The following is a 26,180-nucleotide window of genomic DNA, read 5'->3' as shown; positions in this document are numbered from 1 at the left end:
TTTATAAATCCCAGGCCCTGAAGATGATCTCAATAAAGATCGAAACGTTGGCCGACAAAGAAAATGTTTTTTCTAAAACCTACGTCACACCAGACCGCATCTCACGATCTCCAAATAATCATTGTCCAGATTTTTAGGCGCCGTTGGGCACTATAATAAATTCATACATAGACTGTCGGAAATTTCTTCCCCATTGAACGATTTAAAGAAGAAAAGTGCCCAATTAATATGGATCACAGACTGTCAACAGGCCTTTGATAACATTAAGACTATCTACAAACCCCACCTTCTCTAGTCAAGCCTGATTTTTCAAAACAATTTATTGTGGTTACGCATGCTTCTGCAATCGCGGTAGCTGGATTTTTTTTTTTTAGAACATGATGGACATAAAATACCAATTTCTTTCTCATACCAATTCTCAACAAACACGAAAGAATTATAAGCCGGCGAATTAGAGACTCTAGCAATAATTCACTCAGTTCGACATTTTAGTGAATTCTTAACTAAAGATAAATTTTTGATCTACACAGACTGCCCACTCACATGGTTATCTAACAACGTATCAAAATTAACAGGTGCATTCTTACAAAATTGTAATTTGACGTTTATCGCATTCCTGGACAAAAAGACACAATGGAGATTGAATCAAGTCCGGTACCGGAGTAACAAGTTAAAGTATTGCAATATTAAAAATATCATTAAACGAAATTTCGTTTCTTTTCTGTAATAATAATTACAAGATATTTCTTTGATTGTTTTTTAAAGTAAGGGCGTTATTATATTGCTACGATAAGAGATTATTATTTTCTTTTTTGTAAAAGGCTTTTAGTTGTATTTTAAAATTATATATGTTATTTTAATATTATTTTTATCTATGTTATAATATTATTATTATCCTATTATCTCTGCATCGGCCTGATAATTTATCGACAAAATTTCATAGTTAGTATGTAATGTTTTTATTAAAGGGACGGAAAACGTTCTTCCACCCATGGAAAATATTGTTGAATCATTTTGTTATTTCAACTACAATTCTGGCAATAATCGAAACTGTTGACCCTTGGTGCGGTGATAAATCGTCCAAAGTCTCTTCGGATAGCAGTTGAGATTAACGGCTCGTCCTAATTTTGTGCCGGGATTCGGAATCGCCTTTTTTTTCCCCACCTGCACTTTGCAGCTTGATGCAGTTCCGGAAAAATGGGAGATAATTCAAAAACGCTTCGTGACTAGTGGCGAAGAAGATCGGTCACGAATCTTCAGGGGAATCTCACCCTTTTTAAGTCCTACTGCTTCGTTTCTTCGTACAGCGAAATGAACAGGCTTTAAAATGTTCAAAAAATAACGCCTCCACCCTATTTGTCAAATAAGTAGAGCGTTTTTAACTTATTTAATGGTTACTCGTGTCAGATCTGTTTATTCAAATAAAATATCCGATCTTCAATTTCAAGGCTCAATTCGCTTATACAATATAGAATACATTATTTTATTTTTATAAGATTCAAGATGTCCACCATTCACATTAATACATTTATTTAGCAACAATATTTCTTTAACAAAAACAAAACACAAAAAAAATACGGGCTTGTGTTGAATATTCCCACTATTTTTTGATAAAACCATGATCAAAACCAAGTCCCTCTATTTATTTACTAAAAAAATTTTTCCTTGCGTGCTGGGTTTAATTAAATTAAATTTAATTTAATTAAAAGAAATTCTTTCCCTTGGCAGTGAAGAACACGCTCAACCTACCAGGTAATGTATTTTTATTTAACTGTAAATTATAAATCTCTCACTCATTCTCTCTCTCTCTCTCTCTCTCTCTCTCTCTCTCTCTCTCTCCCCCTCTCACTCCCTCCCCCAAATATATAAATATACAAAAATACACACATATAGTTTGTATTCCAATGGATATATTTCTTACTAAATTCCATTTACAACTACTGCAATTTTCACAACTAACCATAAGTTGTGTGTAATAAATATAATAATTTTATTTAACCATCATCCCTTTATATTTTATTACAAATATTTTGTTTGTCACAACACAATATAGTAACGTATTTGACCAGAACACAGCAAGAGAAGACCAAGGTGATTCTAGATGACCTAGCTTGTGAGACTTCTATTGAACGAACAAAATATAATTAATTTGATTTACAATACTTTAGTTATTAAATTTAAAAAAACGTTATTTAATTATCTAAAATTCAATAGACTCGACTATCTTTTTCTACTTTATAATCAAATCATTTGAATTCATTATTATATTTATCATCATAAGTATTATTTGAATTTCTTATACTAAGAACAACTTTTTGTTTATTATCATCAAATATACTACAATTTTTTTTTTCTTTCACAGGACGATATTATTAGCCAGATAATGGAAGTGGATTACTTGTATTGATGACATCAGGGGAGATAAAGAAGAATCTTTTCCCAGTTATCTCACTAGTCAGATTTGAGTTGAATATCTGAAAGTGGCCTTTTCGCATCGACTCCCAAGAAGGAAATAAACCACATTTCTATATAAACAAAAAAATGTTGTGGTTAGTACCAACAATGTGTGTTTCAGTGACATAGACTGTGAGAGATTTAAAAGGAAGGATGTTTTTGTAAGTACCGATTAGAAATGAAATGTAAACACACTCATACCCCTCACGAAGAGATTGTGAGGTCTCTTAAGTAGACTCAGACTGTCAACCGACTAATCTCTGACTTATCACAGTCGAGACGTCCTATCTAATTTCAACAGTAGTCCTCAATTTCTTCTTCTCCCTTTCACTTGTTAAAAAGTCACACACAAGAATCTGAATGTTTGACGATTGGGGTTTCACTAATTTTCATGATTTTGACAGGTACACTGCCTAAACTAAAAATATAAATGATTTTTTTTTAAATTATCTATTTTGATTTATAATAAATTTAATGTTAATAATTTTCTTTTAATTACAAATTGGATTCACACAAAAAATGTATGATTTTTTTAAAGGTTTCAATTTCTTGATTGATTGTGGTTTATTATATCACAAGTTGAACGTTATAAAAAAATTCAAGTTCAATTACTTTCCGTTTTGAAAGTGTTTCTCTGCCATTCTCAGGCTTCTTGCACTTGTAGAGATTCACATTATAATTTGTTCTGTATTCATGTTGTGTTGCGTTCTTATTTTGATGTCATAAAATGGCTCATGGCATTTCACAATTAGAAAATAAAATGTGTTATATTTAAATTAAATTTGCTGCCAGTAAAACAATTAGGATGGCTGTAACATAAGAGTGTGTTTCACTTGCTAGTTACCAGTTCGCTCAGAATTATGTTGTTCCATAGAAGATTGTTAAGTAGAAAATTTATTTTTAAAAACTAAATTATTACTAATATACACTTAAATCTCACTTAAATCTAATTAACCTTTTTGAAATAAATGCCAAATGACATGTCTTGCTTGACTACCGGACACTCCGATAAAAGTTCTTGATTATGAAAGCTGTGAACCCCCCCACTAATTTTTTGCATTCAATGACTAGCAAGCAATTTTATAATAAAATTGTACTCTACCCAAAGTAATTTGCTTAAGACTATTGCTCTTCTCTAAATTGACGTTCTCACTGCAACATTTCGGGAAAAGAAAAAGACACCATTGAAGGATATTTGAACTTGGTTGGATCTTTGGATGCAATTTTCAATGACAAGCTTCAACCAAATTTTGTTTGGATTATGAAGTGTTCCACATCAAGCAATCTGTGTTCTTTCTTAGAGATTATTCGGAATTATATCTATATGAAGTCAGTTCAAACTTCCTGGAAGATATAAATTTAATTTGTCCAAACCTACACTTAATTTTTACGGATGGGTCAAAAATGGACAACGGGGTGGGTTGTGCCTGGTATGATCATCACAAACAAAAAAAAGCAGCATGTACAACCTACCCAAGGAATGTATACTCTGTGGAATTAATGGGTATCTTAAGAGCTTTAAGCTATGTTTCTGAAAGTAATAAGCTATTTGGGAGAAGGCTAATTTCAGATTCAAAAAGTGCCATAGACAGTTTGAAAATTTTAATCACAAAACTGATTGTCATTATCCATTACCCCTTGTAGTGGATATTTCATTGAAATTAAAAACCAGTAAAGAAATACACACTTTTTTCTGCTGGGTAAGAGGAAACTCAGGTATCTAACGTAATGAGATTGTTGATAAAAGAGCAAAAGGCCACTCAGGATGGGGAAATAATTGAAGCTCTTATCCCAACTTGAATGCGAAAAACGCCATAAAATTTAAAATAAAAGAAAAATGCTCTGGTCACAGGTCGGTTTTACCACTCTGTTAACCCCCAGCTTAATAATATACCATGGTTTTAAATACAAAATTCAGTAAGAAGTATTGTTCCTCTTAACAAGATTGAAATGCAACCATGGGTTAAATGGCTCTTTTCTATACTTGATTAACTAGTAAAGAAGTGATACATGTTCATGTATAAGACAACAGAAGATTTAGAACATACTAGAATGTAGTGCAATAAATTTTAACACAAAAGAAGAACATTTTTAAATTAAATAAACATGATAAAACATGAAGCAAATCCAATAAATAACAAATAAGTTGCACATAAGAGACCTGAACATTTTTAAAAGTATTCTGCACTTTGTATATAGTGTGTGGTGATTAGTAACCATTATCCTAGGCCCTGAAGATGATCTCAATAAAGATCGAAACGTTGGCACGATAAAGAAAATGTTTTTCTGAAACCTACATCACACCAGACCGCATCTCACGATTTCTAAATTTGTATATAGTTGTGATATAACAATTTAAAATTAAAATGTAATTATTTATTTATCTTGTCTATGTGTTCTGTGTATCTATTATCTGTTAAGCTATTTATTTATTAATATATTTATTATGCACATGTGTAATACAGTTCATGTCCTTTATGACTGTGTTATGTATTTTATATGTTAGTGTATTTTATATGTATATGTGTATGTATACATATGTGTATGTTTATGTGGGGTATTTCATTGAGTTTTTTTTATAGTTATATTTACATGTAAATTTCATTTTCATCAAGTTTCCTTGAGTTAATTGCTAATGTAAAGGCCAAATTTAAAATAAATAAATAAAATAAAAATTACGAACATACAATACAGTTTCAGGTTTTGCTTGACAGTATATAAATTCAGTTAGGCCTAAAATTATTTATCTCAAAATATATAATATGATTACAATTTAAAAATGAAGACATAAAAATCAAAATGAACTTTATTACCCTAATCCCCCTATATAAATTTGAAAGTGTTTACCTCCAAAGAAAGTGGTGTATTGGGAAACTGTTAAGCTGTACAGACACAATATATAATAACCTTTAATTTTCTTGTCCAGGCCTTATTACAATACAAAAACAATAATTTCAATTAATTTTTGTCAGTTTAGAATTGTTAACTAAACTAATTACATCCAACGTAACGATCCTACAATTATTTTTAAACATTCCTAAGAGAACATTTTTATCTAATTTGTACGACAACACTTATCAGTTTAATTATTAAACAAGACATAAACCAACTTCTGAATTGAAAGTGTTAAAATAATGTCAACAAATAGGCAGACTAGGATAATGAAGCGACAGGTTAATCACCTCCAAGTTTAACATTTAATTAATACAACAATAATTAATTTAATAATTTTACATTTTTATGATGTATGTACAGTGTAAATATTGATAACCCAAAACTTGACCAGCTTCTGTGAATACAGTCTGCCTGTTAAATTATAATATAGGTTTGTCAAAATTTTGATATTTTCACTGGCATTACTCAAAAAGTATGGCACGTATTGTATGTTGCTTATAAACATTTTCACTGAATGGTTTAACTCTTCATTACATTTGATGTTATTGAATTGTTTATTTATCCTTTTCCAATCTTACCATGCCTGATAACATTTCTGAGATGAATGAGATTTTTTTAAATACCTTAGAAGACCAAAGTCAATATGTAGTTTTATCGCACAACAGAATAATCATTGGTTACTTGACCTTTGATATTTACAACAACAATTGCAACACAATTTTAATGACTCTTGTTTACTAGCTTGAAAAAATATGTTGAGGCAGATTTACTAATATAAGTAAAAATTTCAGGTATAACCTGAGACAAAGTCAAAAGAATGGGTGAGTTGCCTGTTGATTTTTATTTCATTTGTTTAAATAAACTTTTTAATGTTTTTAACATTTATTCTAATTACAGTTATGACTGTGAGGTCCCTTCAGGTGTAAATTGGTCAACTAAAGAGATCAACGTAGTTGTGAGACTTTTATCGGCTGTTTACACATTCCTAGCATTTCTTGTGGCTCTATTCCTCATACCATGGCTTTTTTTTATGTTTATAGGTAAATCTCATACTAATTCTAGTAGTTTTTATACTAAAATATGGTTAATGCAAACAGATTTGTGTAAAAATCTGTATTATGTTTTCTTCAGTTTTTTCTTTTTTTTTTGCAATGTTTTTGAAAAGTTCAGTTTATTACTATCAGCTTTTACATGAATTCCTTATTTTGCAAAATGCTTTTAATTAAGACAAGTTTAATTGTAAAAATTATTTTGGATGAAAATTTGAATTTTTTATTTCAGTTGTTCGTATTTGTCGGATACTGTTTATAAGATGGCTGGAGAAAAATTTCAACGGCTTGGAATTTGTGCAAAAGACGACTGTAAGAACGGCTGTCGATACCCCAAGGAATCAAGGGATTATTACTGCACTCCTTACTGTTCGAGGCCCCTGCCAATTACATTTTATAAAAAATCGAATACAGGTATTTTACCTTCTTTAAGAAAATTTTAAATTTAATCCCTAATTCGCTTCCGTTTCAGGCCGATATTGTTGAAAGGGAGAAAAATGGAATAGTCGTCTTCCCACATTTGAGGACAATTTTAACAAGTCGATGGGGTACCTATGCTTGGATCAGGGGCTCGGAGAAGAAATTTTGCATTGATAATCACATTGTGCTTGCCAATACAACATTCAAAGGCAGGCCAGTTTCTGACAGCAACATTCAGGACTACATAAGTGATATCATAGCAAAACTCCTTCCCACAGATCTCCCTCCATGGCAGATAACATTAATCCCAACTCTGCAAGATAAAACATATCTGCTGATCAGATTACACCACCTTTACCTTTCTGAGGACAAATTATCTTTAGGAGAACTGCTGCTTTTAAGGGGAGACGAACATGTCACGGTTAGCAACTCGGATCCTTGGGTCGATAGCTCCATACTTTCTGGTGTTTTCCGAACACCTGTTGTTATACCTCAAGTTTATGAGCAGGCTTGTGAGTCATTAGCCAATTGGTGGAATGAACTTCTCTACGAGTATGATCCCATTGATAACCCAAATGCGACTAAGAAACCAACGATCAAAACTTTTATTGTTTTGTTGACAATAATGACAGTCACCGTTATAAAAGAATACATGAAAGGTGAAAATGTCAAGTTAAATGACCTCATAAAAATTGAGGTAGCTAAGAGAAACATTTCTAAAAAATTGTTCTGGTCTAGTTTCTACAATACATTCAAGCCTTCTAATATAATAAAAACATTATTCCAATTCATCTGGAGTACACCGATATCAATAATCAAATTCCCGATCCGACTGGCAAAAATGATAGTAGATACTCCAGTGTACCTCTACTGGCTTTATCTCGGTCACTATGTCATAAAAGAGACTCTTTATCTATTTAAAATTTTCTACACGGCACCTAGGGTCATATTCGAGGAGATCTTCCTTCCTGAATATCCCTGCAACGTCCATCAGCTACAGACGATGTCTTTCTGTGGTAGAAAGGTTGTCCATTGGTCAGATCCAATCCCTCTTGAGATGGTGAAGCAAATCAAATGGGCGACCAGTTCCACTACCTCAGAAGTAGTCATGTCAGCAGTATCGGCAGCATTGAGAAATTATTTTTCTGGTTTGTACTTCATTTAATGGAGAAATTGTATCAAATTTTGGAGGGTTTAACTGTCTTATATAAAACTCTCACATTAAATGATTTTTCAGAAGCCAATTATTCAGTGCCAAAAGCAGTAATGACGACATGCCATTTCACACCTCAGGAAGATTTGTTAGCACACCGAGGCCAACTCACATCAGGGATGCTTTGTCTGCCACTTCCTACGCAGACCCCTGTAGATGACCCTTTGGCGTGTCTTCAGGCTTTAAAACATTCGCTTTATAAGTAAACCATGAATCGTGCCCACATGTGTATGGGTGTAATAAACATAATTTTTACAGGGCCAGATCAACACAAGCTCCTCTGTATTTAGCATCTATTTATCAAATTGATTATAGCCTTTTTACAACAATTTTTCCAACCCTGTTTGCCAAAGCATGCCTTTATCTGCTCTCAAGGAGATACGCGGTCAATGTAACTCAGGTATTTACCTTAAAATATATTTTAAATAATTATTACATCTTAAAATAAAATTTTTTGTAAGGTTTTATTTATAAATTTACAATAAATTCATATATTCAATTGAAAAATCAAAGTTTTTGTGTGAATTTAAGGTTGACTCAACATCAAGGATGAGTGGAAATAAAACAAGGCAGCTGCTCTGGGGGCAGAGAGTTGAGAAAATAATGTACTGGAGGCCCCCACAGGCAAATGTTGGCCTTTCTCTTACGATAATCAGTTACGGTGACACAGTGCAGCTTGGAGTCATGTCAGACGCCCAACTTTCACCGCACCAATCGACCATAGTGACAAATTTCACCTCGGAATTGTATCAACTTGCAGAGCGGGCAGGCGTCCCTCGCATTCCGGTTGAATCATCTCTGCCGACAAATACTTTTTCCTAGGCTTCATCTTTTTTATTTAAGGTTCTATTTATTCCTAGTATTTATAAGAAATTTTATTTTTAAGGCAAACGTTTTTGTACATTAAATATACATTTTGTTTTAAAATGTTTTGTTTCTTGATCTCGGTACATGTAATTAATCAAATTAATCTGTTCTTGTTATATATTACAAGAATTTGTTTGGTTTTAATGTATGCATGTGTGCATGTTTAAGTACACAAGTGTTTAAAGAAATAAGTTGGATGAAAACATGTTAATGCCAAAGTGCCAAGAAAATTAGTTCAGTACTTTACCAGCCAGTCTGTTTTTAACTTTAAACCAAATTTCTTGCTGACAATTTTTTTGTAAGCTGTTTCAAAAGGTTCGACCTATTTATTTCTTTATTTAAATTCATTGTCCTAAATTTAACAAAAACTGATTTTGATCTTTGACGAAAGAAACTATTTTGTCTAAACATTTACTAAATCAATTTTAATGGTGCGCATACTAGATTCCTTTGTCTTGAACATTATTAACAATATCTTATCTAGAATATCAGAAGAGGACGGTCAGACGAGTACAAATTGAGACAACCAAACTACAAGATATAATAATTTACAGACCAACTGTGCCAAATTCAGATTAATGCAACTGTTTCAAAAGACTGCAAAACATGTTTTGAAAACATGATAGCTGTTTCTTTAAGATCCACATGGTAAATGGTTCCTGCAAATGGGGTTTGGTACATGCAACGAAAAAAGGCAACACCAATATAATTCCTTACTTAAAAGGCAAACTATTTCTAAAATGGATGGAATCGAGCTTTTACCAAACCAACCTTAACTTATGACTTGGCTCCTTTAGACTTCCACCCATTTCAAGCAGTGGTACACTTCATTAAAAGAAGAATGTTACTTAAATTAATAGGTGAAAACTGGAAAAGAAGAGAATTGAGTAGCTTGCTTGTAGATGACAAAAGAAAATATTTCTTTGCAATACTTGTACTGTCAAAGTGATGTGAGCCATGCTCTTGGTGTGATTCAAAATGATGGGGGCTGTGCCTAACCAGTCTGCTTCAACTCGTTGACTGCAAATACTGAGCTCTTGTTAGAGAGTATTCTGAGCTCGATTGAACATCATTTCAAAGAGAAAGAAGAAATGACTAAACTTGGCCTCTTTGTTTTTAACAAAATTACATTATACAATGACATACAATTTGCCTCCAACACTGAAAATCGTCAAATCTATATTACATTCAGTACTACGCTAAAATTAAATGTGGGGATTTAAGTTATATAATATTAAATCCATTATGTTTTGTGGTCTAATTGTCCAAATTACTTCTTCCAATTATTTGTTCTTTTTATGTAAGGTCTTTTTTAATATAAAAACTTAAATATTGATCCAATAATATTATATAATTATTCTTTTTAAGTAAGGTCTTGGTTGAGATGAAAAAGTTAGTTTGTGAGCAGGAATCAAAGGAATCAAACACTAACTTTTTCATCTCAACCAAGACCTTACACAAAAAGAATAATTATATAATTCTTGGATCAATATTTAAGTTTTTATATTAAAAAATGCCTAAAACTGCCCAGGAACCCACCAGATTTCTATTTATAATTAGAACTCTAGGTTCACAAACATTGTTATAAAAAAATGCCATTGCAAAGAGTTTTAATATGAACATATGCAGTCGATTTGCAATACAATAAGTGTGAGGCGAATGTTGTATTATTAGTAAATTAAAAGTACACCTTACTGAAAAGTATAAATTAAAATCATTTCACTAATCATACCCTGCAAAAAATTTAATTGCAGACACTAGAATTATTTCTTCCGATATGAATGGTTACACAATTGGTGATTATTGAAGATATGAGGTGAACTACTGTATTTAAACAAGTATCAATAAAAAAAGAAATTAAGTTCTGTTCAATGTGTAATTATAAGTATGATGAATACATATTCCACTTTATTGCCATATGCCCCCTATTAAAGGAATTTTATTCAATTTATTTTAAGAAAAAGGAGCTCAGTTTTCATAAATTTGTTTAATATGTATATGAAAATAATATTAATTTAGTTAATTATTGTAAAACAGCCTGGATATACAGGTTCAAATTAGTTTCATAATTCAATTATTAACACCAATTTTAGTTATAGTTTTCTTTTGTGTTTGTATTGTATATAATATTTATAAATGTGTGGTGATTATTGACCGTTAGTCGATGATTATTCGGAGATTGTGAGATGCAGTCTGGTGTGAAGTAGGTTTTAGAAAAACATTTTCTTTAACGTGCCAATATTCTTCAAATTTAACAAATACATGTAGGATGTGGAAAAAAAGTGAATTTATACAATAAAAAAAAAATATTTTTTATATTCAATCAAAGTATTTCTGGTTTTTTTTTTGCGTAATTGTGCCATTCTTGTGTGTAGAGTTGAGAGAGCCATCCCAGGCCCTGAAGATGATCTCAATAAAGATCGAAACGTTGGCACGATAAAGAAAATATTTTTCTAAAACCTACGTCACACCAGACCGCATCTCACGATCTCCGAATAATATTTATAAATATGTAAATGATATATCCTCATTTGTTTCTTTTCTCTCTTTACTCGTTTTAGTTTGTAGTAGTACATACTTTTTTATTCATTCTCTTCTTGTTTTATTTTGTACTATCGTTATTCATTTTAGTCAGCTGTGAAAGATCTGCTTACTCCTTTTGTTATACATTGCTCAAAGACAGTCCCTCAGAGTTGACCATGAGAGAAACACCTTAATATTTGTATCCCATATTACTTGAATTTATATGTAAAAGATAAATAAAAACATCATTATCGTTATTACACTGAACTAGAAGTGTTCAGAAGAAGCAGTTCAAGAGTTCAAGAAGAAAGCAAAACAGTGATAGTTGTCAACCAAGAAGGTGGACAAGGCAACTAATGTCAGTATGTCTCAACCTGACCACAGTGATCTGGTGCTAAAAATGTAATCCAAAATATTATAAAATAGAATGGCAGCAGCAATATGTCGAAAAGGGTGAGAAGCTCCTATATAAAAGAGTATATTAAATAGCTGTTAAAAAAAAAAAAATTAAAAAAAATAAAAAAAAAATAAATAAATAGCAGCCAGAATATAAATCCTGCATTTAAGAATCATCCTTACCCAATTAATAATAATCCTTGGGAGGTTGATACATGAACTTACTTTTGGACTAAAATTTGCATGTGTTGCGCATGTACAGAAAGGACAAACCGTCCCACAACTGAAGGTAATCCTTGGCTCCATAGAGTGTGTAAGAATCCCACCTGATATGATAATTATGCTTGAGCATGTCAGCGAGTATTTGAGTCAGATTTTTGGAGAAAACAGGGCTGTTTTATTGTATAATAGTACTAACAAATGTCTCATTTTGATTCTCCTTTTGTGTATAATGAGAGTTAATATTATTATTATTGTGAATATGCTGGATGGTGGAATATTTAAGTACCCCATCGACCCTGAATTAGATTAGTTATATAATATGAAAGGGTGATGGAGAAATGGTGAAGGATTTGTAAATAGAAAAAAATGTATTTAAGAATGAGTAAAAGTGTGTGTTCTAGGTTTAAAAATTACAAGTATTGGAGGCTGAAAGGACTTAGCTGTTGACAACACTGCTGAAGCCTGCCTAACTTCAGTGGCAAATCGGACAATACTGAGGCCCTACCATGGACTGCCACAATTCAAAAACAGTTATTGAAGAGAAGTCATAAGATTAATTTTATACATATGTATATATGCATATGCGTGTGGTATCTTACATAAATCAATCAAATCAATTTGGTTTATTTTTATAATTTAATTATTCCATATTTTCTGAATGGGTTTAATAAAATTACATTTTATATATAAATAATTTAAACTGTTATCAATTTTGCAATTCTTAATTACATAGGATAAAATGTGCATACAGTTATAACAAAAATAATGAATCACAGTTAAAATAAATGATATCACAAATCAAATCAATACTGTCATATAAATTAATCAAAATAAGTACATGTTATGTATCACTTGCCTTCATATTACATTATTTACAGATAGGAAGATATTTTGAATAATAATTTTTTAATAAGTTACAACGATTATTTTTTAAAACATTAATCTTTGGCTTTTATTACCTAAAGAGTTATTTTCTATGAAAATAATTATTTCTTTGGTAACCAACAACTAGCGAAGAATGTTCAGAATTTCAGGACGGAGCTGCACAAAGTCTGACTTCATTCGCTCAACTTTCTTTTTTTGTACTACATCAGGAAAATATTCTTTAGGCATAGAGTCGCATGAAAATGTTTCACAAAGTTCAGGCAGACAAAACAGGATTTATGTTTCTGTTAAGGGGTTTTTCCATTAAAAATAACAAAGACTCTTTAACATTCAACTGGACGTATTAAATGATCTTATTGTTAGTCAAATTTTATAACAAATATCATGGCCTGTTGACCTGTACATTAAACTAGTTTAAATAAGGGAAAATATTCAATTAAAGAGCTTCCTCATTTATTAATTAAATTTAACGTAGTCATAATTATTTTTTTTTTAGATTTTTGTTCTTGTCTATGTGAGTACAGTTCATTAAATAAAGTCAGATTAAAATAATAAAACTAAGGTATTACACACATGTGGCACACATGCCAATTACAAATGTAATTGTATCCAATTTACACAAGGAAAATATATTTTCAAACATCTCATCAACCTGATTAAAAAGCAATGATATCAAACAAAAATATTTTAGAAATATTCATACAGGATAGGAAGCCAAAAATTAAATTATTCCGTATAACCACTGATTGAACAAATAATGATTTCTTTTATCAAGCAGTACGCATACTTATTTTTGCCCAACCAGTTTTTCAACAAATTAATGTAACAATACCTGAATCAGCGCCTAATAAGAGAATCCGATTTAATGGCAGAACTGCCATTGATGTCAAAACACCTTTGAAAGTATCCGACCTTAAACGAGTTGAGCTGAATGACGCAGCCATGTCAATTGATGTATGGACTCCGATACGGTTAGCTGTTGTCCCTGATATCACTTCTCCTCCTGCCATTTCAAGACAGTGCACTGGTTCCGTTGGACCTCTAAATATTTACAAATAGAATTATTAAACAGAAAAAAATATATTTGTAATTATATTACTTTAGATTAAACAAAAGCTTTCCGTCTTGAATGTTCCAAACTGAAACAGCTTGGTCCAAAGCTGAACTCATAATTCTGTGTTCATCAACTGCAACTAGTTGGAGGATCTGTGAAACAAGTGAATCAAATAATAAAATGTGTTAGAATTTTCCAATTTTTATGTACCTCCGCGTCATGCGCTTTCCAAGATGACAGCACAGCACCAGAGGTCAAATCCAGCACTGTAAGCATTCCTGATGCTTGTCCAATCCCAAGCCAACTTGAATTTGGCGAGACAACGATGCATCTTATGAGCCCACCAGGATTCTGAGATACCTGAAAAGTATTTACTTTTGAATTTTTTCCATCACACGAATTTAACCTTTTTCAAAAGATTGTTCAAAAAATCCATCAAACAACCATCGTACAAAACTAACAGCAAAACTACTAAGTGCCAACACACCCTGCAGATGTTTTGCTGGTTCAGTTCTGTGAGTTCGCTGACTCGTAGACCGACACCCAGCATCAACTTATCTAATTTTAAATACACCTTTTGAGCCAATTATTTAAACTATAAGTTGGATGCACCTAATAATTACTATTTCTTTTTGTCATGATTTTTCTCCTTTGTATAAGCACAATAATAATCAGTTGTAAAACCACTAGATAAATACTGCAGCTTTGACATAAAATAAACATAGAAATCGGCAATTTAGTCAGCCTACTGCGTACTTCCAACCCAACCAGAGTTGGCCGATAGTTTAGTCTGTAGTGTGCGAAGGCTCTAAATCTAGCAAGTGTTAGTGCTAGAATAATAGTTGAACTTCTAACTGGACACAGCCAACTCCAGTATGTACAGACTCGGAGTGGCAGAAACAACCTGTGCAGATTTTGCCTATATTAAGACTGTGGGACATGTCCTCTGTTGATGCGAAGGCTTCCTATGCCTGAGAAAAAAAGCACGGGCCTGAAGGATACACATGAGTCCTTGTAAAAGCTTCGGGATCTGGTAGAAAGCCTTAAGCTTAATGAGGAGTTCTACACAATAATGAAGATGCACAATAAATTAATACTGGTCATGGTGCGCAGGTCTTAACAAGGCTGACTCCTTTTCTAATCTAATCTTATTTTTTAAATTTTAATATTAACTTACTTTCAGTTCATTTACAAAAGACCCAGTTCTAGCATCGAGAGTTTTCACAGTTCCGTCAGTCATTCCACAGGCGATACAGGAGGAAGGAGGATGAATCGGCCTCAAGACATTCACAGTCGGCCCATTGTTTCCACTCCCACTTAAACCCGAGGAAGACGAATCTCCGAGTGACAAGACTACTGGCCGACCCACAAAGGGATCCCAGAGATGAAGACACGAATCTGAAGAAACTGCAAGCCGATGCCTTTCCAACCAGCCAAGGCATAAAACTGACTTACGGTGGCCATTGTATGTCCATTGGGCTTGTGAGATATGGCTACCATCACCCTAAAAAATAAAAGTAAAATCAAACAATCCTACTTCAATATAGAAAACTTATTACCTGACTACGGAGTGACCACAACCGGACAGTTTTATCCCTTGAAGCTGACATAAAACTATTTTCTGACGCCAGGGTTACTATATGTTTGACAGAGTTGCAGTGGCCAACAAATGTTTGTAATTTGATCTGTTTAATGTTCATTTTTGTATCCTTTGAGTTGCGACCAAGTTCGTGCTCCCAATAGGCCAGCCAGTTGCCATGCAAATGCCTATTGTGCGATTCCACTTTCTTGCTTTTAACACTCTCTTCCTGAATGCCAGGGCTTGACCCTTTGGCAAGAGAGTCCTATTTAAAAAAAAAAAATAATAATAATAAAAAGTAGTGAATGCGTAGTATGTATTACTATATATAAAAATGTACCTGAATGTCAATTCTGTTTCCTACCACGACGACATTACTGAAACTACCCACTTGAATAGGTGTTTCCACGAGACCTTCGACAATCTCTGGTGGTTCTATATTGCATGTTCCTATATAATTTATTTTTATTATATTATATATTTATTCCATTTCAGTATAACTTTACATTTTTACGAATAAATACCTGGAATGGGACATCCTGCTTCAGACTTTTCTTTTAAATATTTTTCACAAAGATGTTTTACGAGGTCAAAGTTTTTCAGATTCTGTTCCATGACAGATTCACCGAAAAAATCTGCGAAAGGTTTGTAGGCTAAAAAAGCAAATTCTGGGTTAAGTGTTTCCCTCAGCTCTTCCTGCGCCTAATTTAGAATAAATGTTTCCAATAAATTATTATAGAATATTACAATCCAATTTTTAAAGATACATACAAGTGATCTGAGGTTATCAGCTTCAGACATGCTTGACACAGTAGACTTAGGAGGGGATTCATAAATATCATCTTTCAGTTTGTTTCTTTGTTTCAACTCAACATCACTGCTTTCTTGCTGTCTGAAACCATAACAAATTAGTTTTATTTTCGTTTTTAAAAATTTACAATAGTTTTACCTCTCTGGTGTGTGGTCATAAACTTTGCTGAAAGTAAGAAAAAACCGTTGCACAGTCTGCAAAAGGACTAGCCTTTGCTTGTGATCGGCTCTTCTCACGAGGCAAACCAGGGCAGATAGCGTTTTGAGAGCCAGGGCTTTCCGCCCGTTCAATCCGGAAGGGAGAACTACTGAAAAAGAAGCTAGTAGCCTGAGAGAAGGTAGGAGGAGACCTTTGATAAGACTGTCATTGAGCATTTCTGCCAAAGACTGATCGCTTAATGTCCCGATGCACTGAGTCACCAATGACAAACAACCGATGAGAGCACCTTCCAATACACCTGTGATCTTCCTCCGACAAACCAAGACCAGATCGGTTACATGGCCCATGTACTGCACCAAAATCACTTGCTCTCCATATAACGCTGAAAAACAATTCATAATTTTTTTCGACTCTTGGGATTAGAATTTTTCAGAGATCTGATGTGATTATAATAATATCAAATTGATCTTACTTGCTATCGAAGTCAAACAACGCAGTACATGAAATGCATTGGTGTCTCCGACTAGTGAAACAGTGCCAGTGCTGACTGCTTGATGGCTTAAGTCATCGATGGGAATGAGGTTGTCCCTTCCAGTGTAGCAGAGACCGAGCATCCTCAACAGGTTCCTTGAGAGGTGCCTAGCAGTAAGGACTGGCCCAAGTCGCTGCGCCAGCCAAACGACAGTCTCTCCGCTCACCTCACACACCTCCCCGACATACACCTTTTTATAATAATTATTAACACATATTGATCCTTTGACAAATCTTGATGTCCCGCTCCTCACACCAATTAGCCATAGTTTTAAGGAGGGTAAACAAAGGATCTGCCGTTTTAGTAAGGATGCAAGATCAATGTTAAGGAAACTACTGTTGCAGTGTTACTTGAATAATATGAAAACATAAGCGTTTTGATGAAGATCTTCTCACCTTTGAATATTCAATGTCTATAGGCTCATTGTCTAAATGCAAGTGTTTTATACTCGCATAACTTTTCCTTCTCAAACTCCCTTCTGTCACTTGTAACGCCTTGTTTTCGTCTCCCTGCAAGGCAAAACAATGAAATGTAACCAATAGAAAAAATGAAACTATCATAAACTTACATCTCTTTCATCTATAGATAAAGAATCCAGATTATCGATAAGCAGATTTTGAATTGAAATTGCAGATTTTGGTCCAGATTTAGAGTTGTCTTCTACTGAGTCTTCCTCAAGGTGAAACACTTCTAAAATGATAACTTGATGAGACTGATAGAATAAAATGTGCACAATGACATACCTGGCTCTGTTTCTTCCAATTCTTTCTCACACAGGTTGTGCGATGCTTTTTCAGAATCTGCTGATGAATCTTCATCAAGGGGTGAGAGTAGCATTGAAGCATCAGCTTCAACTGCTTCTTCAACTTCCCTATAAATATGAAGAATATAAGTACATATAGGATGTGTATTTGACAAATTTCTAGCCCTTGGAATTTAATGTTAGATTAATTTGGAAAACGTAAGTAAAGAATAAAAAGTAAAGTGGTTTAACCCATCGTACATGACCTCAAAGGGTAGTTGCCCTCCTGTATGACATGAATTACTTACTAATAATTTGTGGAATATTAACGTTTTATGAATGTAAATAGATTTTTTTTTTTAATTTAATGATTTCTTATAAATTTGTTCATTCAGAAAAACACAAAATTCTAAATAAAATAAAAGAAACATTTTTCACAAAGGAATACCAAAAATTTTCAATCTCAGTATATTATCAAGCATCATGTATCGGGTGCCATTTGTAAAAAAAAATTATATAAAATATAGTATAATTATGCGCTTTTATGTTATTCATGATTTTATTAATTTCCTCCAATAATGATCCATAAAATGATCATAATTCTTGCAAAATGTTTGTATTTTATTAAATTCATTAATTTTCGTGGTCCACTTGACCAATTAATATCTTTCAATTAATTGAGGTTTTTAGTTGAGATTAAAAAAAAGTAAAAAATGGCAAAAAGGAGGGAAAATTCAAAAGGTGGTGTTGAGATGGGAAGTTAGTGTCCGAGTGGATCGAAGTCATGATAGCTCAAGTGGTAGAGCAGCGGCGAATCTAGCCAAAGGTCATGGGTTCGAATCCAGCTCGTGACACTGACTTTTTTATCTCAACTAAAAACCTTAATTAATTGAATTTATTTTATTATTATTATCTCTATTGTTTATGTAACTTATTGCACTTTACTTAGATTGTTGCTAAATTAGTCAATGAAACAAAAAACCTTGAAAAGTTTATTATAGAGGAAATACAATTAAATCGTATACAATACAAAAACTGATGCAGTGTATAAAATAAGAAATGCAACATACCCAAGGTGGGAATGTCCAGTCTGATCTACATCGTGATATCCGCCAACTGCTTCGACCAAAGGGAGGATAAAATTGTCCAAAAAGGTAGACAGGCCAAATCTCACAATGAGCTTGATCATAAACGATCGATGGTACAACTTCACGCGTTTTTTCAAAAGGTGCGGCTCCCTTGGACACTCACAGTCATAAAGACGGAGCATCGTTTCTAACAGGTATTTCGTTGTCTTTTTTGGCCCTAAAGCCCTGTCACAAAAATAAAAATTGAAAAATGTTTAACACCATGTTTCAAAATAAAAAATTACCTGGCGACATGATCAAACAAGTACCATGCTGCCAACACATCTGTCTGTGATGAATTCAGCATTTCAGTTATAAATGGCAGAATTAGATTCAAACAAATATCATTTCCTTCAACCAACTGTTCTATGTTATTTGCTAAGCTCATGACCTATTTACAAAATTACAATTACTACATTTTGTAAATTAGAATTTTGTATAATTAAAAATAATAAAAAACATTAATACCTTAAGTTGGCTGACTTTCAAAGCAATTGCTGTGCTAGCACCGCCTAACTCATCCATCGCTCTTGTATAACTGACTAGTGAAACTAACGAAAAATATAAACTAGAAAACCCTTTAGGAAAATGGACTAGAGAGGATGATGTTATAAGGGGTTGGAGGAGTTGGTGTGCACAAGGAGGTGGCACACCAGAGCTAGTCACGATCGGGTAATCATCCTGGAAAATTAAAGTCCAAAAAATTACAAAAGCCAAGGTTAGAAATAAATAATTCTCACCTGCAAAAGAAGATAAACGAGAGATTTGACACAGCGAGGAAGCAGAGTGTTGGAATGAAAAACAACAGAACGGGCTGCTGCGAGTCTCTGTTCCAATGTCATTCTACTTGTTCCAAAAACTCTTATCTTCTCTGCGAGAAACAGTTCCACAATTAGGCATCCAAGGACTTGCATCTCCTTAGCACGCTTTGCAGCCACAATCTGCTTGCATTGCTGAATTTCTGACTTTTCCTGACAGGCCTTCTCCATCTTTGGCGGTTGAAAGTTCGAAAACCACGAAAATGCATGAAGCGATTCGACAACATTCAGAGCAGCGACTGGATTATAATCTTTCGGGATAGGCAGCACGACCTTTTCTGGATCTGGTGTGGAGCTCAATGGCGATGACTATAAGTGTAAATACCAAAGTGTTTATTTTTTAGTAATATATCCTATATACACCACAATAAATAATTTTATTATTACAATAAGAGATGTTCTTGAACGACTAATAAGTCTAGAGAGAGTCAAAGGAGATGACTGTGGTGGTTCTTCTTCCTCCAACCCTGAGCTGTGACAATCATCTTCCTCTTGGCCAGACTCTAAATACAAATATGTAATTAAATTTAGTTTAATTTAAACTATTTAAGGCTTACTTCTTCTTTGTTGGTGTATTCTTGGAGGAGTTTTTCCCCAGTAAGGACTAGCCATTAATCGATGCGGATGGGGATAAGAGAAGAGCTGAACAATTCCAAAGCCAGTAAGATCTTTATGACCGTCAACAAGTTGTAAACAGACATTTTTCGACCGAATCGCTGCTTGACCTGAAAGCCTACAAAAGAATGTAAAACATGAGATAAAAGATGAATTACACCAACTAAGTCATTAAAAATACTTGTATCCAAAAGTGAGGTCTATCCAATGATGAAGTCTTTCTGAGACATATTGGCTTTCTAGCATCGCTCTGTGCTTTGCCACAAACTCCTGAGGTGATGAGCACCAAGGAGGTACCTCCAAATCTCCCAAGTCACTGTGAATCGACTAGAAAAGGTCACATCTTATTTTAAAAATGAATCTTGCAAATTTAATGAGAAAATATATTATCCACCTTAAATACTGTGGGGTCTGTAAAAAATTCTGGAATGCATTCGTCTGGTGACCATGCTTGAAGCCTTTGTATTGAAGCAGGATACTCAGCAGGCACCCATTGTGGTCTTACATATTTACATAGCACGGGTTTCGGTGTCACCCGACTCAAATACACATAGTACGTGATTTCTGATAGAACATCAGAAACATGATGTGGGATCTGAAACGTAACATTATTAACAATAAATTTTACAATTAATTTGAATTTAATACCTGAGCTGAATTGGCTGATGGTGGTAGGTCATAGGTCAGATCAAGTTGCCGGTCGCCTTTATTCAGCCTGAACTTTGATTTTGTCAAGTCCCTCCATTCATTGCCCGAGCGTGATGTGAAGTCGCTTACCCACGGTAGGACATAATGGCTCCTCGGATCACCAAATCTTCTCCCAGCAAGGGAATTAAGCTTACAGAGGTAGTCATAATTGGAAACAGCGCCGTAAATCCATGCTGCGGTAAGCTCTACAAGGTCCACCATATCTTTCTTTTCTTCAGTGCATGTCTTTGAACTCTGGACAAATGTCGGTTCTGGTGCTGGGCACATATTGTCCATCAAGTTTGGAATTACCTTATAAGAAAATCGTGGTTAAACTTTAAAAAAAATGTTTAAAATAAAGACCTACTTGTATCCATAGATTAGATCCAATGTAAATGTCAGCCAAGCTAATGTTGCCGAGAACAAGACCCATATCATGTAAATGCCTCATGAGTCGAAGGAGCTGATAAATGATAAACATGGGCTTTGAATAACTTCCGGATAAAAGTGCTGGGGAAAAAGTGACACAATCTTCTACGGTATGTTCCAATGAACGTTCCTACAATAAATCATTCTTATTAACAAATATGAACAAATAAAAACAATAAACAGTTATAACATTACATGTATAACAAAAAAATTCTTGCTGGATTCAATTAAAAACATTGAAGGGAGAAGATTTGCATGAGGGCTGAAATTATTGTCGTTATAACACTGAGTCTCCTGCAGTTTGATCAGAGGGGCCCCGTATGTTCTTGAGAGGACTTCACGAACCAAAGACGCTTGGTCTGTGAGTTGAACGTACGAATCCTCACACGGCTCCCACTGTGTGAACGCATCTAGAAAATACAATATTAACATTGAAACTGGGGAAATATTTTACATTCTTACTGTTATGCTTGCGAGATGCTTCTTTCCAGAGATTTTTGTAATTGGTATGCGAAACATACTGTAGAATTTGTGAGAGAGAAAGCTGTGGCTCTGGTTTCCCAACGAGTCTTACCCTGGGCAAAGGGATAACTCGGGTATCTTCCTTCTTTAACACCTGGAAAGTATAATTTAAAAAAAAAGCATAACATGTTATAATTATAACTAATAAGTTTTTCTCCCTTCCCCCTCAAATGCTATTTTTTCTTTTAATTATTTTTATCAGCTTATTCTTAATTATATAATTACTTAATTAATTATACACATTTTTTCAAAATGAAAAATCTGTGTCACAGGTGGAGCCCCACGATTTTTGGCTAAATACGTCTCTTTCGCTAAAATTGTGTATAATTAATTGAGTAATTAATTTTGCTTGCAAAAATTGTTCCAATACTTATGCATATTTTTTCCTAGTTTAAGTGTAATTACTTTAAAGCCTCAAGACAGCAAGAAGTTTAGGACTAGAAATAGCATCCATTAGAAATAGCATCATCATGTCCTTTGTAGTGAGACAAAGAGATTACCAAAGAAAATCAAAACAATTCACTTAAAAAAATAAAAATTAAACGAAACATATTTAAGTATGCAGAAAACAAATTTTAAATGTTTAATTATAAAATAAATGGTCTTTTTAGGTCCAATGTGGCAAACTTGATAACAACTGATAAACAAGGATAAAAACTTAAAATATAACAAGCAAAAGTTGTAAATCATCTTTCTAACAATAAGCAGGTTGCAGTTATTTTGAACTTTTTAAGACAAATGTAAAATAAAACTAAATTGTTAAAAACCCAACATACAATAATAATAATCTTCTGCCATCCCTGAGAGAACTGCTCATCTTGTTTGAACAATGAAGAAATTTCATCATCGCTCAGTTTTTCATGGTGGACAAACTCTGGAACTCGTCTGTATTTCAGCAACTGCCTATAAAAATCGCACAAATCATTGTGTATAAGACAGTACAAATATTCTGCTAATTTTCCATAAGCATGCTTGTAAATTCTTAATTTATTGTTTAAAGTAGAGCTGCACCTTTATTTGTAAAATATTCCCGGTTTTAGGTAATTATGATGTTTGTTTATACTTGGAAAAAATTATTTTTTTTGTATGTTTAAAAATTCCCTCATAAACCCAAGCTTGGTTTTGTCTATTTCAATGTTTACAGTGCCATTAATTAGAAAATATCTAGTCTATTGATAGGTTGAAAAATTCCAAGTTGTCCGTGGTTGAAAACCTTTATTCAATTTAGTAAATGACATGGATGTTTTGGGCTCCTGGCCCATCATCAGCAACTGGACTATGCGAATGATACATATAAAATATACCTAAAGGGGGTGGAAAAATAATATATATGTAACATATAAAATAAGAAAATATCTAGGCAAATATTAAGACAAACATTGCCATGTGACGCAAAACACTGACCTTTTTTCATTTCTAAAAATTTTTCAAACAATAATGATTTTCAGGTGCACTGTAAAGCTGGTTCCTACCTATTTATTAAATATAACAATCAGAGTCATCTGTGACCAGCTCAAAGTTTAGAACACCTTCACAGTTATGTAAGGGGGGACCGTGGTGGCCAAGTGGTCTGATTGACATTTGATTTGTATTTGCCACACTAGCAGTTCTGGGTTTGAATCCCGGCACAGCCCATAGAATTTTAATTCCAAATATGTACAAGATTTTGCAAACTGGTTTTACCATCGTCTGCAGAACATACATGTTGTTGGTTCTTAAGCCATCCTGTATGGTGCCTTGGAATACCCATTACTGATACCCATACATACCGACCTTTCATTCCACTCAATTGATTCTTCCACAAATGATCTCTTCTCTAAAAATGAAACAGACAAATCCTGAGGATCTGATCCTGGCTGGATTTCCAGAGTCACGGATTTTTGTTAAGACAGCTTTGGTGACCCTAATAGTGGTTGTTAATACAAGATTGGTTGCACATGAATCCTGACTTAGTACCTCCAACATTGTGCAAAGATGAAGAAAAAGACTAGCAGTGTTTCAATGAACCAGTGTCATGACAGAAAAGATCTAGTCTGGTGCAACTTCCTCATATGCGGCAAAACACTGATTTTTTTTTTCCTGTCAAACGTTACTAATGTCCAAGTGAACGTACGACCAGTCATACTTTAAAGCATCATCATTATACCAACTGCTGATATTTTAAAAACACCCTCCTTTCAACAATTACATTGATTCTCTTGGTTCAATATTGTATAAGACAAATTCTGAAGAACTTATTTTGTTGTTGGATATTACAAAGACACAGGTTTTTACTAAGGCAGTGTTGATGACCTTAATAGTAGCCTAATCCTGACTTAGATATGATGGTTGCACCTCAACTAAATGACTGCTATGTGAAGTCCTTGGCCGGTTTCCAGCAGAGAACTTTGGAGGTCAGTACAATGCTAGAACCTAACGAAGCAGCACTTCTTATGTTTGCTTTTCTGCAAGAGAAGCAAAAAACAAAGGATACCCAGTCGAAGGGAAGTGTGGGTTCATCCTTTGCTACAAAATCGAGAAGCAGACACTTTCACACAACTACTGCCGTGCCACATCCCTTTGAGCCTCACCCTTTTGATTTTGTTGCTATACTCCTCACACTTCATGTCCCATGTCACGGGACTAATACGATTTGTTCAATGAACTGTTCCAAGTTTAAACTTGAAATGACTATGCTTTATACAGTGAACTAAGTTGACTCAACTAGGCTACTGGTGTAAAGGAGAAATGCCTTGCATCTTTTGAGTTGAGTCAACCAGTAAGGATGAGAACGTGAGAATTGTATCTGCTCGCCACCAGCCTAGATGAATTGACATGTATGAATGGTTTGACCCGTTCCTAATCATTTGCTACATTTCTACACTCCTTGATACCCATCCATTCAACTAGTTGAACCAGTAAATAAACATCTAAACCAAAACTCTGCTACAATACTTTTTATTCAATTATTCTCAAGTAAAAGCCCAAGAACTATGCTGGGATTCAAACCCAGAACCACTAACAAGGCAATAGGAGTCAGATGCTTCATGACTCAGCCTCTGCAGCCCTCGTGATGATTACATTTTACGTATTTATTTAACAGTACTTTTGTAACAACCAAGTATTGATTATTTATGATCACAAACAGAATCTCAGAACAATATCAATAGGGATAGGGATAAGAGAGGCGGCCATACTGCACCTTGACCTAAATACATCTATTGTGCTCCTCTGTTAATTATAACTCATTCGCCAGCTCAGGCTATTAACCAGCCTCCACAGCTTTGCCAGCAGTTCCCTGCTTGTGGTTTTTCTTGTCCTAGTTGCCAGAACCTGCACCTTCGCAGAAACATAAAATGTGTTCTGCAGTCTCCTCCTCTTCCTGGCAGTACATGCACAGTGTTTCTTCTGTCTGTACTCCTATCAGTAAATGTGCTTTCTTAAGTGGCAGTGCCCCATCAGGAGTCCAACCAGAATCCTGGTTCGGTTGCGGTTGCCTTCCAAAAGTTATTTTGTAAGTTTAGCGGATGGTCCTTCTATGAATCTCTTTGCATGCCTCATACCTGTGGTATTGTTCCACTAGGTTTCGAACTCATTAAGGATCCATTTTAAGATGAATCCTCTTTTGTGGCAAACAATATTAATGTAAAGTATGAATTGATCAGAAGACTACCCATTACAACCTAAAAATTGTCTGTCCATATGTTCCATAATACAGACTAAAAGTAAAATCAATAAACCATGATATATATGTGTGATAGTATAGCTGATGACAAAAATTAGTGAATGTGTCATGTAGAGATAAGTGTGTGAAATGCAGATGACAGGAGTAATCATATTCAGTTGTATTGTTTTGAAGGGCTAGATTACTATCTGACAGGTGGTTGATATCCAGCATAAAAGCATAAAATTACCTAAGCCAGTTTCTGTTGACAACAGCTTCGATACGTCCATGTCCCTGATTGGGCTTTGTGTACTTTTTTGGTATTTTCAACTCCGAATGGACAGCGGAGACGCTCATAGCGACCCTTGTGATCTCGACGTGTACAGCATTCCCAGCAGCATGCAGGAGTTGACCAAGAGGACTGCTATGACAGTCGAAACCGATGGACTTTTCCTTCTGTTCACGGTGCTTTTCCTATCGGTTCACGGTTTGATTTGATTAGGGTGACACAATTGTTGTTTGTTTGGCTTGGTCGACC

At 34.0% G+C, this 26,180-nt stretch overlaps 2 protein-coding genes across 6 annotated transcripts; one reads left to right on the top strand and one right to left on the bottom strand.

The window, feature by feature from the left end:
* Window positions 1-358: 358 nt before the first annotated feature.
* On the top strand, window positions 359-12,529 carry LOC106673838. 4 transcript variants are annotated; one of them, XM_014406160.2, is made up of 11 exons: window positions 359-575; window positions 1,729-1,752; window positions 2,363-2,615; window positions 6,141-6,170; window positions 6,247-6,389; window positions 6,631-6,812; window positions 6,871-7,966; window positions 8,056-8,233; window positions 8,290-8,431; window positions 8,563-8,874; window positions 12,441-12,529. In XM_014406160.2, exons 3-10 carry the CDS (start codon window positions 2,608-2,610, stop codon window positions 8,851-8,853), a joined length of 2,070 nt encoding a protein of 689 aa, XP_014261646.1. In that variant the 5' UTR covers window positions 359-575; window positions 1,729-1,752; window positions 2,363-2,607; the 3' UTR covers window positions 8,854-8,874; window positions 12,441-12,529. The 4 variants fall into 4 exon arrangements, with proteins under 4 accessions (XP_014261646.1, XP_014261647.1, XP_014261645.1 ...); XM_014406161.2 differs by lacking the exon at window positions 359-575 and having other exon boundaries at window positions 955-1,752; window positions 2,363-2,549; XM_014406159.2 differs by lacking the exons at window positions 359-575; window positions 1,729-1,752; window positions 2,363-2,615 and adding an exon at window positions 2,687-2,858.
* LOC106673836 (WD repeat-containing protein 81) lies at window positions 12,439-26,180 on the bottom strand. Of its 2 annotated transcripts, none has more exons than XM_014406157.2 (27): window positions 25,893-26,180; window positions 22,776-22,902; window positions 21,940-22,093; window positions 21,673-21,887; window positions 21,416-21,607; window positions 21,010-21,360; window positions 20,756-20,956; window positions 20,543-20,688; window positions 20,304-20,479; window positions 20,134-20,249; window positions 19,669-20,055; window positions 19,397-19,609; window positions 19,174-19,319; window positions 18,872-19,114; window positions 17,803-17,930; window positions 17,628-17,749; window positions 17,455-17,568; window positions 17,000-17,249; window positions 16,507-16,909; window positions 16,329-16,449; window positions 16,082-16,259; window positions 15,898-16,007; window positions 15,538-15,822; window positions 15,156-15,482; window positions 14,189-14,338; window positions 14,024-14,130; window positions 12,439-13,965 (listed from the first exon to the last, which is right to left on the bottom strand). In XM_014406157.2, exons 1-27 carry the CDS (start codon window positions 25,997-25,999, stop codon window positions 13,734-13,736), a joined length of 5,301 nt encoding a protein of 1,766 aa, XP_014261643.1. In that variant the 5' UTR covers window positions 26,000-26,180; the 3' UTR covers window positions 12,439-13,733. The 2 variants fall into 2 exon arrangements, with proteins under 2 accessions (XP_014261643.1, XP_014261644.1); XM_014406158.2 differs by having other exon boundaries at window positions 17,000-17,234.

This window comes from Cimex lectularius, unplaced genomic scaffold (assembly GCF_000648675.2).
Source record: "Cimex lectularius strain Harlan isolate CLEC.00 unplaced genomic scaffold, Clec_2.1 scaffold15, whole genome shotgun sequence".
Taxonomy (NCBI): domain Eukaryota; kingdom Metazoa; phylum Arthropoda; class Insecta; order Hemiptera; family Cimicidae; genus Cimex; species Cimex lectularius.
The sequence above is the reverse complement of the archived record's forward strand: the minus strand, read 5'-3'. Positions and strand labels throughout refer to the sequence as shown.